Source organism: Thrips palmi, unplaced genomic scaffold (assembly GCF_012932325.1).
Source record: "Thrips palmi isolate BJ-2018 unplaced genomic scaffold, TpBJ-2018v1 HiC_scaffold_4, whole genome shotgun sequence".
NCBI lineage: Eukaryota > Metazoa > Arthropoda > Insecta > Thysanoptera > Thripidae > Thrips > Thrips palmi.
The window spans coordinates 15,311,863-15,329,700 of record NW_023144631.1 but is presented as its reverse complement, the minus strand read 5'-3'; the positions used below and the strand labels follow the sequence as shown (position 1 = coordinate 15,329,700).

At 46.2% G+C, this 17,838-nt stretch overlaps 1 protein-coding gene across 1 annotated transcript in view; it reads right to left on the bottom strand.

Annotated features, from left to right (window-relative positions):
• Window positions 1-2,386: 2,386 nt before the first annotated feature.
• LOC117649757 overlaps window positions 2,387-17,838 on the bottom strand; it is a 32,801-nt gene continuing 17,349 nt past the window's right edge. Inside the window, exons 3-5 of the mRNA XM_034392796.1 lie at window positions 7,341-7,505; window positions 5,279-5,455; window positions 2,387-2,637 (exon numbers count right to left, since the gene is read on the bottom strand). Coding sequence (XP_034248687.1) covers window positions 2,467-2,637; window positions 5,279-5,455; window positions 7,341-7,505 — 513 coding nt within the window. The 3' untranslated portion in view covers window positions 2,387-2,466. The remainder of the gene's footprint in view (window positions 2,638-5,278; window positions 5,456-7,340; window positions 7,506-17,838) is intronic.

Sequence of the window (17,838 nt, the reverse complement as noted above, 5' to 3'; positions counted from 1 at the left end):
TGAAATAACGCGAAATAACGTTGGAATGACAATAAAATAACGTAAATGCGAAATAACGGTGTACAAATTTTGACGAAGTTGTTTGCCCCTCGGTCTAGGTTTTCACCGAAGTACCCTATTGGTAAATACCTTGAGGAACAGTTCCAAGAGAAAATTAAGACACGTTTGTTTATTGGCCCTGGGCGAGAGCATTGTCGGTACTGCACAGCTGGCAGATAGTACTTAGGAGATCATACGAGTGAGGGCGAAGTCACTCGAACATTCCTCACCCTTTATCTCCATGATGGGACAAACCAAAGGCGAAGACGTCTTTGAGGCCCTTGTGAAAATTGACTTCACTGTAAGTGAAACTAGCATGTCCTAGAAATATTTGTCACAGGAAGACCATTGTGTGGTCAAAATTGAAACACTATTAGATGAATTTATTCTCAAAGTTGGGGGCCCTAATTCCTATTAGTTTCTGAGTTATGGAGCCTACGTAAACTTTTCATCGTTTCTCCCAAATTCTCCTCACGGCAAAGGATTAGTTACCCAGTCTTCAGATTTTGGCAATTATATCATATCTATTTTTGTATAGGAAAAAGGCAGCGTTGGTATTTAAAGATATCAGTCGAGAAGAGGCTATAAAAGCTATTTAATCAGGCCTATTTTCATTTTTATTCCAATCTGTGAGATTTTGACCCATTTTGATCTTGTTTTTGGTTTTTCGGGAAAACTGAGGCAGATATTAAAAAAGGGCAAGGCTGTCTTTTTTGTATTCGAAAATAGACAAGGTAGGTTTACGCCAGACAGCGTCTTGTCGTAACAGGCTTCGCGATGTCTCGCGGCCTGTTTCTCCAATCCGCGCCTGGCGTACCTACCTTGGCCTGCGGCGCTGGCCTGCCTTTGGCAGGCATTGGCTTGTCCGTCGGCGGTTACTTGTTGCATGCTGGGGGGCTCCGCCCCCCAGACCCCCCTCAAATATAGATAGAGTTGCTTCATCTACAGAGAACACGATCTTGACCCTCGTAACTTATTTACTTGTCGGGGCTGGGGGGCTCCGCCCCCCAGACCCCCCTTTCTTCACGACAGAAGTGATCTGCCTGCAGAAAACTCGATTTTTCGCCGTTTTTTAAGTGTTTTTCGGCTATAAAAACTGAACCAGTTGAGCTAGGACAGTGAAATTTCGCGTGTGGCGAGCCAAGAACATACCTACTAAGCCTGCAAAATCTCAGCCAGATCGGCCGAGCCGTTCAGGAGGAGTAGTGTACACACACACACAGACAGACAGACAGACGGACAGACAGACAGACAGACAAAACTTTTCAACCGCACTGGAGTAACAGGCTTCGCTATCGCTCAGCCAATAAAATTGCCAGAATCTGAGGACTGGGTAGCAAATCCTTTGTCGTGAGGAGAATTTGGGAGGAACGACTAAAACTTGACGTTAACCTCCGTAACTCAGAAACTACGTAATAGGAGTTGGAGCCCTCCTCTTGGGGTACGATTTTATGTAATAGAAAGGAACTTATACCCCTAAATTGAAACATCTGATACAAGTATTTAAAAAATGTCATAAAGCCACTTTTTTCACTTTACAATAACCTTAATTTAAGTTTCTCTGCTCTATTATTTTTTACTTAAGGCACAGGGTGTACCAATAACAAAATAACTCTGCCTCATGGACATATTTGGTAACGCATAAAAACGTTTCTGCCATTGACGCAAAATCGTTCGGTAACTGGGAACAAATGTCCGCAGCTATTTGGTGTGTATAGATTGCTTTAACATTGGAGGCTTTTACATGACCTTTGATTATAGAACAAATTATCACTCTTGCAAACTTAAGCGTTCACTCTCCTATTAGAGTGAACCTGACTGCCTGTCAGCAGGCATGTCAGGCAAGGTGTGGAGGAAGGTTAGGTTTACTTATTTACAGCGCGTCTGTCAAGTGCACGTGCGCCCATGGGCAATAGTCAGTGTCAACTCACGTAGACTCTTTAAAAAAAATCTCATTCAACGAACGTTAATGAAAGCAGATGATACTCGTTTGGTTTTCTTCTACGGTGTAGTATGGGTTCATTCCAAAGATAGTATTTAAAAGCTGAGTCCTTTGTGCGCTGTAGCGGGGAGGGATTGTGAATGTTGCGCCCAGGCCGTCGCGCGCGAGGAGGGGTGCCATTGTCGAATTCCGCGCAGGCTGCGCCGCAGGCACAGACGCACCAGCCCGCCCCGGCAGCCAGCCCCTATTATATTGTTAGGATACGCACTTGGTTTTTGGACTCTCGAGTAAAAGCTAGCTGACACCTTTATGTGTCTTTTAGTTGTAGTTTTAGGTATGTTTTTGAGTAAAGGTATCATCTGCTAAAAACTATCCAATTACACTCTTCAGTTTGCACAGCTCATAAGAAATATCGGTGCTCGATTTCACGACGATGAGACAAACTCTGTGATGTTTGACACCGAAGCTCCGCGTCCTGCAGACAGTCATCCCTGGTTCGCCTTTGGGGAAATGCGAAGCGTCATCCGGATGCACATGATGCATGTTTCCCGCCTGTCGTAAACCCTCGTGTCAACGCGCCACTTGCCGTAGTACAGACTCGGGATGTTCGCTGGCGTTATTCCTCCACTTGAGAAATTGTAGTACGCGTAGGAGCCCTGCAAATGAAGATGTGAATGCACTGCAAGAAAAAACCAGAACAAAAGTACACAATTTACTGGCAAATTTGCTTTAAAAGTACAACGATAGACTATTCTAGTCATTGTCGACTGAAGAACAAGAAGAATCACAAAACCGGAAATAGAAGAGATAGGGAGTAAGTAGTGAGCCTGTTTTAAGGGAGTAATGCTAACGAATACATTTCTTTCCTTTGCCAAAAAGTATTTGACACAAGCTTAATTGATTTTAAAAGAGTGTCGAAATGATGTACTCGGACGGGTGAGTGAAGTTAAGTTGCCGGCGCCACTTCCGGTTTTGTGATTCTTCTTGTTCTTCAGTCGGCGAAGACTAGAATAGTCTATTGTTGTACAAAGTACACACTGAGAATGAATTGGTCATCACCATCACCCTTTAAATGGGTGATGCAACTTCCTTGCCCAAATTTTGGTGACGAAAAATTCATCACACGAAATTTGGTAACAGGCGTTTGGTCGGCCAAATTTGGGCAACGCTGTCCGTCGACGACGCCGTGAGGTTCCCGATGACGTCCTTCCGGGGCCACCACGATGACCGGAGGCCTCAACGCCACATTGGGTCATCGTGGTGGCCCCGGAAGAGCGCCATCGGGGACCTTACGGCGGCGTCGCCGACGACGTTACCCAAATTTGGGCGACGATTTTATGACAGCCCAAAATTTGGTCACCGCGGGCTCGTCACCCAAATTTGGGCAACGGTGCGTGCGTTACCCAATAAAAGGGTGATGGTGATGACTCTTTCATTCTCAGTGCAATGGAACCGGCATTGCAAGTGCTGGACAGTCCAGGCATCGTTGTGGTTTGTACAATTCTCGTTGTACTTTGTACAATCCCTGTTATACTTTTAAGTACAGCACGGTGTGGGGAGATACGGTGGGGACACTCGGGCCCTCCGCCACGCGGCCGAGTGAAGCTCGTTTTTGGCCCGTTCCGTAGTTCCAAACGCTCCGCCAGGATGCGCTGTTCCCCATGTGGGCCGAGGTGGAGGGGAAAGTGGGCCGGCTCACTATTGGCTGGCCGCTGCACCGTCCAGCCAATAGTGAGCCTCCGTAGGACTGACTATGTTAAGGGAAATGTCCGGATCCCAGCGACTCCTAAGATTTACCGGTAAATGATAGGAGTAACCTACCCAACCCGGGAAATGTCTGTCCGAGCCAGGTTCTCCTATCATTTACCGGGAAGTGTTGCGGTAAATCGACATTTCCCGGTCGGCTGCGGGAAATGTTGAGTGTGGAGGTTGGTTATGGTGTCTAGGTCAAGGTGTCTATTATTGGGTCGCCGCTACAGCAACCGATCCCGGCGCGCTACTTCCAAAATTCGAAATTTTCAGTCTAAATGCCTCGAAGAAAAAGTAGAACATGTTGAATAAAAAAATTCCCTCTCGAACCAACCTCCTCACTCAACATTTCCCGCAGCCGACCGGTAAATGTCGATTTCCGCAACACTTCCCGGTAAATGATAGGAGAACCCGACATTTCCCGGGTTGGGTAGGTTACTCCTAACATTTACCGGTAAATCTTAGGAGTCGCCGGGATCCGGACATTTCCCTTAACAACTATACAGTCTTCCCGGTTCTATGGAGAAGACTGCGGTCCTACGGAGAATTCTGTGCAGCCCTACGGATAATACTGTGATAAGAGGGCTACGGAGAATCCTGGCAAAAAAAAAACAGAATTTTCCGTATCTTTTTGACAAAGTGCAGAGTCAATAAGTATATCCTTTCCTCGCCACACACTAAAATTCAACCTTCGATTCAGGCTTAAAAACACTTAAACACTCAAAAACACAGAAAAAATTATCTTTTCATGATTTATGTTCGCACACCGAGTTTTATATCATCTCATATGTTTTGGAGGGCGCTGATGATGAAAATGGAATCCATTTTGACATCCGACCCAGGTTTGAATCCAAAAGGGCACAATTTAGCTACAATCCCTATCCCGAAGTTTACATCTTGTAGAACGTTCTCAATGCTTATCCGAGCCAAGCTTCATTGCATTGCATCTGAATAATTGCTAACACTATCAGTCTCATATATCAGATAGGCGCCCTATTTCCAGGTGCTACCCGACAAATGAAAGCTACACTCTACCAAAAATGTCCGGTCAATGCCGTTATTACCAGTTTTCACTGTACAGCGTTTACTGTGATCTACTCACGCCATTCACTGTGATCTTGTTCGCGGTGTTCACTGATCTGGTCCACAGTAAACACTGTGAGTTTGACGCCGCTAAGCACCGAAGTACTGCAAATCAGGCTCCAATTCACGGCGTTTACTGTGGCCAGATCACAGTGAACACTGTAACCGAGATCACAGTGAACGCCGTGTAATTCACAGCACGCGCCGTGAATTGCGTAACAGCAAACATTGGTAATAAATTAACGGCGTTGACAGGACTTTTTTTGTAGAGTGTACTTCTGAAAGGCGGCTATGTTCCAGGCCCGTCCAGGCCGCGCCTGGAAAAGTGGTCATGATCTCCAGGGCGCATGGTGATTCAAGGAGAAGTCTTAATATCACAAGAGTGCCTGAAAAATATTTGGCCGAATGGCAAATTGCACATAGCTCTGGAGCAAACCGAACAACGATTGTCGTGCTGCTCCGTACCGGTGGTAAAGGACACTCGTGGACGGGTCCAGTGGGCCCTGTGGTGTGGTCCAGGAAATGCCTCCAAACGCCTGGCAGGTAGATGCGCAGTGACGTGCACACGCGGCGAAACTTCATGACGATGGCGTTCTCCTTCCAGCCGCCCCGAGAGCTCCAGGATGAGTACACCACCTGGGCCTGGAAAGAGCCAATAGCGAGGGGCAAACAACTTGAATTTAGGTGTACATTTTCCGTGAAATAACGGTGAAATAACGTGAAATAACGGTGAAATAACGTTGAAATGACGCCAAAATAAGCGTGAAATAGCGTGAAATAACGGTGAAATAGCGCGAAATAACTTTGAAATACCCTTGAAATAACGCTGGAATGACAATGAAATAACGTGAATTTGAAATAATGGTGTACAAATTTTGACGAAGTTGTTTGCCCCTCGCACTGAAATTCAAAGGGTGAGACATCGGACCGATTTTCGGTGATACAAAAAGTATGACCGAAAAACGGTCATACACAAATGTATGACCGAAAAACAGTCATACTTAAATGTATGACCAAAGAAAAGGTCAGACATCAGCGAGACTGGCTATTGTTTAGCTTGGGGATATATCAGCCTTTATATACCTGTGATACACTATAAAGTATGACCGTTTTTCGGTCATACATCGAAGTATGACCGTTTTTCGGTCGTACATTTCAGTAAGACCGTTTAAGGGGAGGTTCTACTGAAAAAATAGCACTTTTCAAATTGAGCCCCAGTGTTAATATTTGTTGGATATGTGTAGTACTACATTGTTTTAAGTCAAACATGAAATTTAGAGCCCAATACCTTCCTCCAAATCCAGTCGAAGAGGTTTTTTCAGCCTATTTTGGCAATATCTTAAAAAGTTCTCCTACGCAAAGTATTTCAACGTATACTGATGTTCTGGACATTTTTCACTTCTTTGGCACATATGCAATAAAGCGTGGCATCACCAAGACATGGGACCCAACAAGTTTATTTTGGCATTGCTTATCAGAAAAAAAAAACACTAAAATATCAGGATTTTGACCATTTTCTTGAAATTTCAGTGACATGCTGTGTTAAAAACACAGCTTCTGATTTTGCAATGGTTCCAGTATCTTACTAATGCCACGGTTTATCAATTATGAACCAAAAAAGTGAAAAATGCCCAGAACATCAGTTTACGTTGAAAAACTTTGCGTAGGAGAATTTTTCAAGATACGACTGGAAATAGCAGAAAATTCCTCTTCGACTAGATTTGGGGCTTGGTATTCCTCTGCAAACTTCAAATTTTACTATTTACTATAAAATAATTTAAATTTATAATGAACATAAATAGTGGGACTCAATTTGAAGAAAGTAAGATTTTCAGTAGAACCTCCCCTTAAGCGGTCAAAAGTATGACCTTTCTATTTTCAGTGCGGCCAATAGCACTTTATGACAAGCATGCGGGTCCGGGACGGGACATTTTACGATCTTTCTCACTTTTGACTCTGATTGAGTATATTTGGCCATAGAATTCGTAGAGTCTGACGATCCAGCCTCAAAGGAGGACATTTAAACTCTCGTTTGCGTTGGCCGCGTCAGCAATACGCGAGAAAGAAGGCTCGCGACAAGAAGGCTCGCGACAAGAAGGCTCGCGACACATGCTGAGCTTGCGCTCAGTGTCGCGTTCCGTCCGCGCCTGCACTGAGATTCCACACGGTAAAAACGGGACCTGGTTTTCCCAGGAAGCCAATGGTGAAGGCATAGGCGATTTCCAGGGAGTTCCTGGGCAAACCAGGAACCGTTTTTACCGTGAGCACGTTGCTATACGCTTGCAATGCGTCGCGAAAATGCCCTATGCTAATGCATGGGGCACGTGCAATGCAACATTGCACCAGTTGGTGCAACATTGCACCAGTTGGTGCAATGAAAACCCCTTTAAATGCATTGCACCAAATAGCGCTCAACTCATAGCGTTTGGATTCTCAGCGTTGCCTCTGGGCATGGTCGGACGCACCTGACGCGCTTCAGAGCACCCCTGAATGACAGTGGTGACCCTCTCCTGTGGTAATGTCTTACGTCTTTGTAGTCATCGAAGGAATGATTCATAGTAAAGTTGATTGCGAAGAAAACGTTGCGCAGGTCTTGCCGGTCCCTGACGTGGGAGACGGTGCACGGAAACGGGCGGTCCAGAATTGCCGACGGGCAGCACTCCACATGCTCCGTTTTGATGTCGTACCGCCCCTGTGCAACAGAGCACCAAGTTTTCCTGTCAAGAGCGGAACCTTGCGTCCTTCCATCTTCCGCACGGGTCGTGTGGAAGTTACTCAACAAACTGAAATGTGTGCTCAGTACCGTAGAACGGGGTAATATGAGACATGAAGGAAAATCGAGACAAAGCGCACTTTTTTCGGTTTTTGTCGTGTTGCTATCTAGCGGTTGTTCAAAAGTCCACCGAGAATTTTTTTTCGTGATCTAGGAGGCAGCTCACGAGAAACGCACGAAGGCTTTCAGAGACTCGCCAGGGTTATTTAGAACCAAAGGAAAAACCTCTAAATTTTAACAAGTTTTATAAAGTTAGTAAAAACCTCCCCAGAAACCTCGGTTAGAACTCGGGTTCTCGTCCGTACGAGGTTTAAATCTGTAGGCAATTATGTCAACATAATCAGGACAAAATTTGGTTCCGTTATGACTACTCCCGGGCTGCCTGTTCCCGATAGAGTACAATTTTGTTACCTTGCAGGGTAAATAGAGACACCTCTTTTCGCTTGAAATATGAGGCCAAACATACTACACTGTAAATAATTTCAAGAAATAATGATTTTAACACGAATTTGTTTTACTATCTGACCGGCATCTATGCTCTTCGTTTAGTATTTTCATGTGACAGGCACAACTCATGACTTTTTATACATTTTTCAGCTCTCTTTAGTGACACCCACTTTTCTCCCCTCCAGATATAATATCGTCTCCATTATAGTTTCCAATCGTCTTTAAAATGAATGAAAAGAACTTATAAAGCTCCAAACCTGCCTAAATGATGTAATTATCCATACTTCTTTAACATTTATTTCTTATGTCTCATATTACCCTACATTGCAGGGAAATATGGGACGGCATTCCGAGGGTTATTGAAAGGTCCCTTCTGCACCTAAAAATATGAAATTTGGTGGGAGTGTAGCCAAAGGGTCAAGTAATGAACACCTCAGTACCTCAAATAGAAATTAAAAGGGGAAAATGCACAAAAAACCTCGAAATTTGTCTCATATTACCCCGTTCTACGGTATGCATTTACAGGTGCATACTTGCAGGTACACATCTACACTCTTATTCAGGGCTGTTCTAAAACTTAACGCATATAGTTGCTTGCCTTAGGTTATGTACCGCCTTGAGTCACCTCACCACTTCCGACCACTCCTTGAAAAGGTCTCGGCGAGATCCATCCAAAACCGCAATAAAACTTTTCAGTTGGTCCGCGCCTTTCTTATCAAAATTCAAAGCAGCCCTTCAGTGCCTTCCCAAAAGGGATGGAAAGTTGGACCGAATATTAATCGAACAATCGTGTATCGCACAACGAACGATTAATCGTCGTCGATCGAAAAGCATCGATTAACCGGCTTAATCGAACAATCCTATCAGTTAATCGATATTTTTGAAAAATTACCCAATTTGCTTGTTTCTTCACCAATTTTGCTAAGGTGGGGTCTATGTGCGGTAATGAGAGAGCCCTACTTCACGGTGCCTCGGCAAAGCGGCGGTGGCGGCGCGTCCCCCTCCATCCTGCCTTCAATACCATATGAGCCATTAAACACAAAGAAGAAATATACATATAGTACCAAAAATTTAGCAGCTGGCTCAAGACCCCTCTTCTTTATTTAAGATCAACTTCATCTCTTGAAGAAGATCAGGAATGCTGTGGGAAACTCCCTTGCTCATAAACGTACTAGGAAATTGTAAAAAAAACAATGAATTCCTTGAGACAAGTTCCGAACCCATGAGTTAATAAAAGCTTGTGTCAAGATGACGAGCTTTAGTCGTATGACGGTGCTCTACGCTGCCCAGGTTTTCAGTAATTCTGTTGTCCTCAGTCGCCACTCAAAATGAGATGGAAACACATCAAACATCTGCGCTTGTCAAATTCAGTTGACTGATGAATAGACATTTCGACTGCTTGAATGGAGAAGAGGAAATTGAAAGGAAATGAGAAGAAAAGGAAAGTGAAGAGAAGGAAGCTGCTGTTCTTCATGAAGGCCAAAAAGAAGTGAGCTGAGAGGGACCAGAAGCTGAGGAAAATCGACAGAGGAACCCTGACAAAGCTCCGTACACTATATGATGATGCAAGATTTGGGATTCCCTGCAGAATGAGTTTTCGAACTATTTTGATGAGTGAAGGCAGATATTAAAAGCAGGCTTGGGACAATAGGCTCCACCTAACCTCCGACGCTGCCAACCTCTTGCAAAATAAATCTACAAAAGTAGTATTCCCACCACTGACGTATTCAATAATGTAAGTTGCGATAAGAAAGAGAAGGTTTTTGAGTATCATCTTACTCAAGATTGTATTCGTTTGTCACGCATTGTGCTACGTTGACAAAATCCCACGCTAATGCGTACGTTGTACAAACTATGGTGTGTATCTTTAGTGATCTATAGTCTATTGATGCTGCCTGTGATGGTTTGTTTTGACTTGTCGAGATGCCTTATGTTTATTCATTTGAATTGCGATGGCTCGTCCGATTCCTGTTTGGGCGTTCTTCGACAAAGAAAAAGGAAAAGAGGTACTGTCCAAGAGATGCGGGGCAAAGTTTGTGCGTCCCGCGACGAGTACGCTTTATTATCATTTTTCAAAGTCTCACTTCATTCACATGACATGAACAAACTGCCACCGGCTAAGTCCACTAAGAAGACTGCCCAGTAAATCTGGCTCCTGGGATACCCAGGAACAGTGATCAATTCTCAGGAGAGTTCGTCATTTCCCAGGGCGGACCCTGGAAACAGTAAAATATTCCCAGGACGCGGTGAATATTTTCCAGGACGGCCTGGCGCGCGAGGAATGAGGCAACTACGATGCGCCGCAAGTACCTCAAGAAGTGCGAAGAAGTGCAGCGGCTCAAGATGACGAGGGTTCTGTCCTCAAAAGTGTCGCCGCGCTTCTTCAAGCTCCTGCGCCCCGAGGTGCGCAACCGGCGCTGCTTTTTCCGGAGGTTGGCACTTCTGAAAAGACTCCAGAGGTGCCAACCCGTTTTTTTGTCTGTCATCGCGTCAGCACATGTTTATGAGGTTATGTGGGCGTGTTAATGAATGCAGCGATTGAATCGAGGGGTGAATCACTCGGCGTTCTGGTGTACACATGAGTACATGAGTACGGGTGAGTACACCTTGCTTTACTCAGAAATTTCACAATTTTAAACGTTTTAAGGCTTTGTTTAGCGTTTTTAACGGCAGTCGACGTTAAATCAGTCGAAAAACTAGAGAATTTCACCCTTTTAAAACTTTTGAGTACACTGAGTACGGGCAAATTTGTACACATGAGTACACTAGTGATTCACCCCTCGGATTGAATTGTGTTACAAGAGTGCAACAAGTGCTTCAAGAGTGTATTGCGGGCGCAGTGCGGCTTGGTGTGGAAGGTAGGGTGTTTGAGTGGTGGCAAACTTGCGCAGGGTGAAGTGTCATTTTTAAAATAAGCCTAAAACGGTAGCCCGGCAACGCATCGGAAAGTTCGGAACACATCTAAATTATTCGTGAAGATACGCACAGTATAAGAGTAACAGTTGTGCCGCGGTGCTCGAGGGTGGCGGCCCGTCCGTGAAAGACGCAGTTCACTTATCTGATTCAGACTTTTTTTCCAACCAACCGCTAAAACAGAGAGTTACTCGAGCGCAACCAAAAAGCCGCGGGCGCGGCGCTGGACCAAGGAAGAGCTGCCTGACTTAGAGTCCATGCGGCAACGGGGGCCGCGAGTGTTCCGAGGGTTCCCCCTAACGAAGCCGTCCCTTAAGACTTGCAAGGCGCCGTGGAAGAGGCTGACCCTGTCCCCCGGCATCAATCCCAAGATCCTGGAGGTGGTCAAGAAGAGGGTCATGCCTGAAGCGGACCACGCCTGCCTCGTCATGTTTGACGAGATTTCTCTGCGGGTCTACCTGTCGCTGCTCAAGAAGGTGGCTGGCTTCGCGGACCACGGCGACCGGAGGCCCGACCTGGCAGAGAAAGTCTTGTCTGCATGGTTCGCCCCGTCCAAGAAGATGCCGATCGCCTTCTGATACACTTCCAAGACGACTACCGGGGAGGAGTTTGCGGTCCATCTTCCACAAGGCCATGAAGACCCTCATCGAGGCCGGCTTGGAGGTGAGGGCCTTGGTGACGGACGCCCTTCAGAAGAACTTGACGGCGGAGCAGATGATGGGGGCGACCTACGAGAGGCCCTTCAACTTCGTGCTGGGGGAGAAGATATACACCATCCTCGACCCCCACATCTGCTCAAGGCCTTCCGCAACGCGCTGCTCAAGTATCTTCTGGAGCGGCCGGACGGCACCCTGGTGGACATCAAGTTCATCGAGGCCTTCATCCTCCAGGACATGCAGATGCCGACTTCCTGGCCCCTGCGAAGCGCAATTGCCACCGAAGGGCAAGTCCTTGTGCACCCTTTTGCTGGACCACTCTGAAACGGTCGAAAACTCCAAGTACGTAATAAAATATCTTTGTCAGGATAAATTAAGCTCTTATTTCGAACGTCTTTTTGTCCAACTGGTCCTTTCATTTTCTTCTTTGAAGGTGCAACCTCAACAACTAGCGTCAAATAGTGTCGGAGGCTGAGGCCCTTAACACTGTCCAAAGGCTTCAAAAAATAAATAACCTTATCGACTCTGGGGTCCTCCATCTGTTCCCAATCAACGCAGAAGTTGAATGGCCTCCGAGGGATGAGATGAAAGCGATTGTAACCTATCGGGACAATTTTGACATTTCAGAAGATGTATTTATCCGTGTGGAGAACATGTGGACGAACGAGGCAGGGGACTCCTTCATTCAAGTGGTGGGCAAACCGGATGGTCTTCCAAAAAACATCATGGGGCCAATTAGAACTTGATTCAGTAACCACAGCCAAGGCCACTGTAAGCCCCCAGCAAAGAAGAGGGGAAGACCACCCAAGAGCGCTAAGGGAACTGCTAAGCAAGATTGAATACAGTGCCCAATATGCCATGAGCAGAGCACGTACCTGGAAAACTTCGGGTTGTGACCAAGTGAGGACATATTTACCACACAGTAAATGTCTTACGGTGAAAGGCTGCACCAACATAATATGGTCGCGATTTTCTCCATAATATCAACGAAATTCGTCAAAATCTCTATAAGGTACAGTGAATTCCCAATGGTATGTTACGAAGTCAGCTGCACCACCATAATATGGAGAATCTTCACTGTACAACATTTAAAGTGCACATAGCAGCAAAGAAGGAAGTTTCCTGCCATGGGAGGGTTCCTTGCGAGGCAGCAAAGACAGAACGGCTGTGTTGTTCTTGCCAACTATCATATCGTATTTTTCAGATGCCAGGTTTAGCTATCTGAGGGCTGCCACTGCCTCTGTTAATGAAAAGGTAGGTGTACGGCAGACCATGTCTTGTAACAGGCTTCGCGATGCTGAGCCGGTTACGCCAATCCACGCCTACCTCAATCCCACCGCTGCCACCAGTGTTGAGTCTCTGGGGTAGGGTGGTCCACTTTTTTTAAAAGTTTCAAAAATTGAGGAGCGCCGTCCAGATTCTGAAAGTAGGTGTAAAATCATGAATTTTGATACTAATATGATAAGATTTGGACCATTCTTAGGGGTCCATCAACGCGCCTGAACTTAAAAGAAAAATTGAAAATGTACCGGTCTACTAAAATCGATGCTGTTACGAGAGCCTTTGTCCGATTTTCGATTGCAAAACGGCGATCTTTTCAGAAAAGTGCGCTCTACTTGATGATGTACATAACATGACGATCCGATGCATTGCCTATTTTCCAGGGGCGTATAATCCCGTTTTTAGCCCTTAAATTCAACATGTTCCTGCCTTTCGAAGGTGTTTGAGTCGTCCGATCGGATTGTTTGGGTCGCCATTCGACGCGTCTGATCGAAACCTTTCGAAAAATGTCTCAGGCGTCAAAATCGGTTGGTTTTCATACGGTACAGGAGCGAAAAACCACTGAAATTCGCTTAAAAATTGCTTTTTCCGGGATACAAAATATCTTGTTGGCATCGGGTCGGATTTCTTGCGGTGCCATTTGACGCGCCTGGTCGGAAACTTTCGATTACCGTCTGGGTGTATAAATCCGGTGGTTTGCCGACCCTACAAGCAAAAAATGTCGAATGTCGAAAAATTCGTCTGTAGGATAGGCAACCCTCCGAATTCGGGCGCCCGAAACGGTAATCAAAAGTTTTTGACCCGGCACGTCAAATGGCACCGCAAGAAATCCGACCCGATGCCAAAAAAGATATTTTGTATCCCGAAAAAGCAATTTTTAAGCGAATTTCAGTGGTTTTTTGCTCCTGTACAGTAGGCAAACCAACCGATTTTGACGCCTGAGACATTTTTCGAAAGGTTTCGATCAGGCGCGTCAAATGGCGACCCAAACAATCCGATCGGACGACTCAAACACCATCGAAAGGCAGGAACATGTTGAATTTAAGGGCTAAAAACGGGCTTATACGCCCCTGGAAAATAGGGAATGCATCGGATCAAAGAAGGAATTTTCCTCCCAGGGGGGTTTGCGAGGCAGCAAAGACAGAACGGCTGTGTTGTTCTTGCCAACTACAAGGTAGGTTTACGCCAGACCGCGTCTTGTCGTAACAGGCTTCGCGATATCTCGCGGCCTGTTCCTCCAATCCGCGCCTGGCGTACCTACCTTGGCCTGCGGCGCTAGCCTGCCTTCGGCAGGCATTGGCTTGTCCATCGTCGGTTCCTTCTTACGTGTTGCATGCGGGGGGGCTCCGCCCCCCAGACCCCCCTTAATTCTAGAAAGAGTTGTTTACACGATCTTCACCCTTGTAACTTTTTAACTTGTCGAGGCTGGGGAGCTCCGCCCCCCAGCCCCCCCTTTTCTTCAAGGCAGTGGTGGTCTACCTGCAGAAAACTCGATTTTTCGCCTTTTTTTAGGTGTTTTTCGGCTATATAAACTGAACCAGTTGAGCTAGGATAGTGAAATTTCGCGTGTGCCGAGCCAAGAACATACCTAATAAGCCTGCAAAATCTCAGCCAGATCGGCCGAGCCGTTCAGGAGGAGTAGTGCACACACACACACACGCAGACAGACAGACAGACAGACAGACAGACAGACAGACAGACAAAACTTTTCAACCGCACTGGAGTAACGGGCTTCGCTATCGCTCAGCCAATTAAGGGGGGTCTGGGGGGCCAGCATGCTACAAACCGACGATGGACAAGCCAATGCCTGCCGAAGGCAGGCTAGCGCCGCAGGCCAAGGTAGGTACGTCAGGCGCGGATTGGAGGAACAGGCAGCGAGACATCGCGAAGCCTGTTACGACAAGACGCGGTCTGGCGTAAACCTACCGTTTTTTACTAATAATAATTCGTAAAATAACAAGGTAGGTTTACGCCAGACCGCGTCTTGTCGTAACAGGCTTCGCGATGTCTCGCGGCCTGTTCCTCCAATCCGCGCCTGGCGTACCTACCTTGGCCTGCGGCGCTAGCCTACCTTCGGCAGGCATTGGCTTGTCCATCGTCGGTTACTTCTTACGTGTTGCATGCTGGGGGGCTCCGCCCCCAGACCCCCCTTAATTCTAGATAGAGTTGCTTCATCTACAGATAACACGATCTTGACCCTTGTCACTTTTTTACTTGTCGAGGCTGGGGGGCTCCGCCCCCCAGACCCCCCTTTCTTCAAGACAGAGGTGATCTACCTGCAGAAAACTCGATTTTTCGCCGTTTTTTAGGTGTTTTTCGGCTATAAAAACTGAACCAGTTGAGCTAGGATGGTGAAATTTCGCGTGTGCCGAGCCAAGAACATACCTAATAAGCCTGCAAAATCTCAGCCAGATCGGCCGAGCCGTTCAGGAGGAGTAGTGTACACACACACACACACACACACACACACACGGACACACAGACAGACAGACAAAACTTTTCAACCGCACTGGAGTAACAGGCTTCGCTATCGCTCAGCCAATCATATCGTATTTTTCGGATGCCAGGTTTAGCTATCTGAGGGCTGCCACTGCCTCTGTTAATGACAAGGTAGGTGTACGGCAGACAATGTCTTGTAACAGGCTTCGCGATGCTGAGCCGGTTACGCCAATCCACGCCCACCTCAATCCCACCGCTGCCACCAGTGATGTGTCTCTGGGGGCGCATTCCCTTTAGGAATAGACCATCGGCACGTCGGGCGGGCTCGGCTCCTCGGGTCGGTCGAGCGGTCGGTGGGGGTCGGTCGGCGAGTCGAAAGTGCTGCGCTCTCGTGTCGAAACGGTGAAATTATGCAATAAACAAAGAATCGGGAGAAACTGTGGAGATGGTAATACGTCGCCTGTACTGACTGACATTGGAGTTTGGATAGTGGAGTTGCCTTTTAAAATAACAATAATAATGGCAGAAGGTATGGAAATGGTGCCAGTGTTGGTAACGCAATATTATTTTGACGAATTTATGGAAGGTTAGTGCTAGGTTAGTGTCCTTTGCCTTGTGATTTTGGTGTTTAGTTTTCATTATTATTATTTATTATTATTACTTTTGATAGATGATGAAGAATCATTTTGGGAGAAAATAACAGTGGATGTTGAAGAATTCAGGTCTATGGGAGATCCTGCATTTAGATGGCATTTTCGATTACCAAAACCGCTATTTGAGGTGAGCTATTGTGGTGCATATGAACCTATGTCAGGTTTCTCATAAGTAGTGGAACCATAAATGTAATTATCAAGTTAAATACATCAATGAATGTATGATTTACTTCATTTTGTGTATTTTTTCCGGATTAGCAGATATTGCTGGAAGAATTAAGAAATCACCTTGTTGATCGGAATCGAATTGTCAGGGTGAGAGGGCCCCCTGTCGCACACTGAGAAAACCTTACAAGCTATTTTGGGCCTTACTAAGAAAATTAGTTTGTATAACAAAGTATTTTCAGCATACATAAGCTTACAAAGAAAATACTTCGTAATTTACAAACCATTTCTTCGTATAACAAAGTATATTAGTTTGTTATATGTATGCTCAAAATACTTCGTAAGGTTTTAAGAGTGCACCTTCTATTGATGGTTTTGTGGATTCTGGCTACACAAGAATCCTTTAGAGCAGTTGCCCTTCGGTTTGGTGTGTGTCCTTCCAAAGTACACAACATCTATGTCGTTATTATTGAGGCCCATCGGGAAAAGGCAGACGAGTACATCTGGTGGCCAACTGCAGAAGAAAGGACCGTTATAAGGAAAAATTTGTCAGTACCTTCAGATTTTCAAGTAATTGTAGGAATAATGGATGGCTGCAATGTACCCATATCTGCTCCTGTTGAGGACAAGGCTTCTTACAGAGATCATCATCACCAATACTCAATGAAAATACAAGCTGTATGTGATGATAGGCTATTAGTTCGTGATTTGTACGTTGGAGAACCAGGTAGTTTACATGATGCCAGAGTTTTCAGAACTGCTGATGCCCCAATTGCTCAGCCAAGGGGAACACGTACGCTGTCAAAAATCATGGGTAAATTTGCCCGTGCACAGCACTGATAAATTTAACGCCATGGCCTGAGAAAAATTTATCCACTCACTGTGTGGGGAAATTTATGAGCCACAAAAGCAAATTTATTCTTTGGGAAGATAAAATGATTTCACTAGCCACGCCAGTAAAATTTCCCTAGCAAGGCGGAATAAATTTCTACACCTGGAGTGGCCGACCATCTTTCCCGCGCCACAGGGGCAAATTTCCTCGCGCAATAGGGTACTTCGGAGAAGAGCTGGAGCGGAAGTTGAGAAGAAGTCAAGAAGAACAAAGTATGCGAAATTTGAGCGAATGAGCGTCTGCGTCGCCGTTCTGCCGCTTCCGCAGAGTTATATTCCCATACAAGTCCGGCGTTTGATCCTCTTGATTTCTTCTCCACTTCCGGTCCAGCTCTTCTCCGAAGTACCCTATTCTGCATCATCCTGCCTTGTGCTTCCATGAGTCGGGAGGACTTGAGGGGGACCCCGCGGTCAGAGCTTGCGAACCCAGAGGACGTACTTTCCTCGCAGCCCATCCTCATCCAGGGGCGGCTGCGGGTGGCGACGAGCTGGTGGATGCCGCTCCGAGCAGAGAGTGCGCTACGCACCCGCCACTGGAAGGGACCCGCAGCTCCACACGCACCAGGAGCTGTTCGGCGCTGCCTCGAGGACACACCTCTCCTTGGCCTCGGTCATGCTCCTTTCTCAACTCAAGAAGTTGGATTCCTGGACCCCTCTTCCGTTTGTTTTGTTGTACTTCCAGAGAGGCGACGATTGCTCAAGCTGGAGGTCCCCGGCCCCGGGTTCATTTGTGTGCCTTGGGTGGCAACATTTAGATTTCTCGGAACTTCCTTTGACGTTTACGTACAAATTACGCCTCTCTGTCCA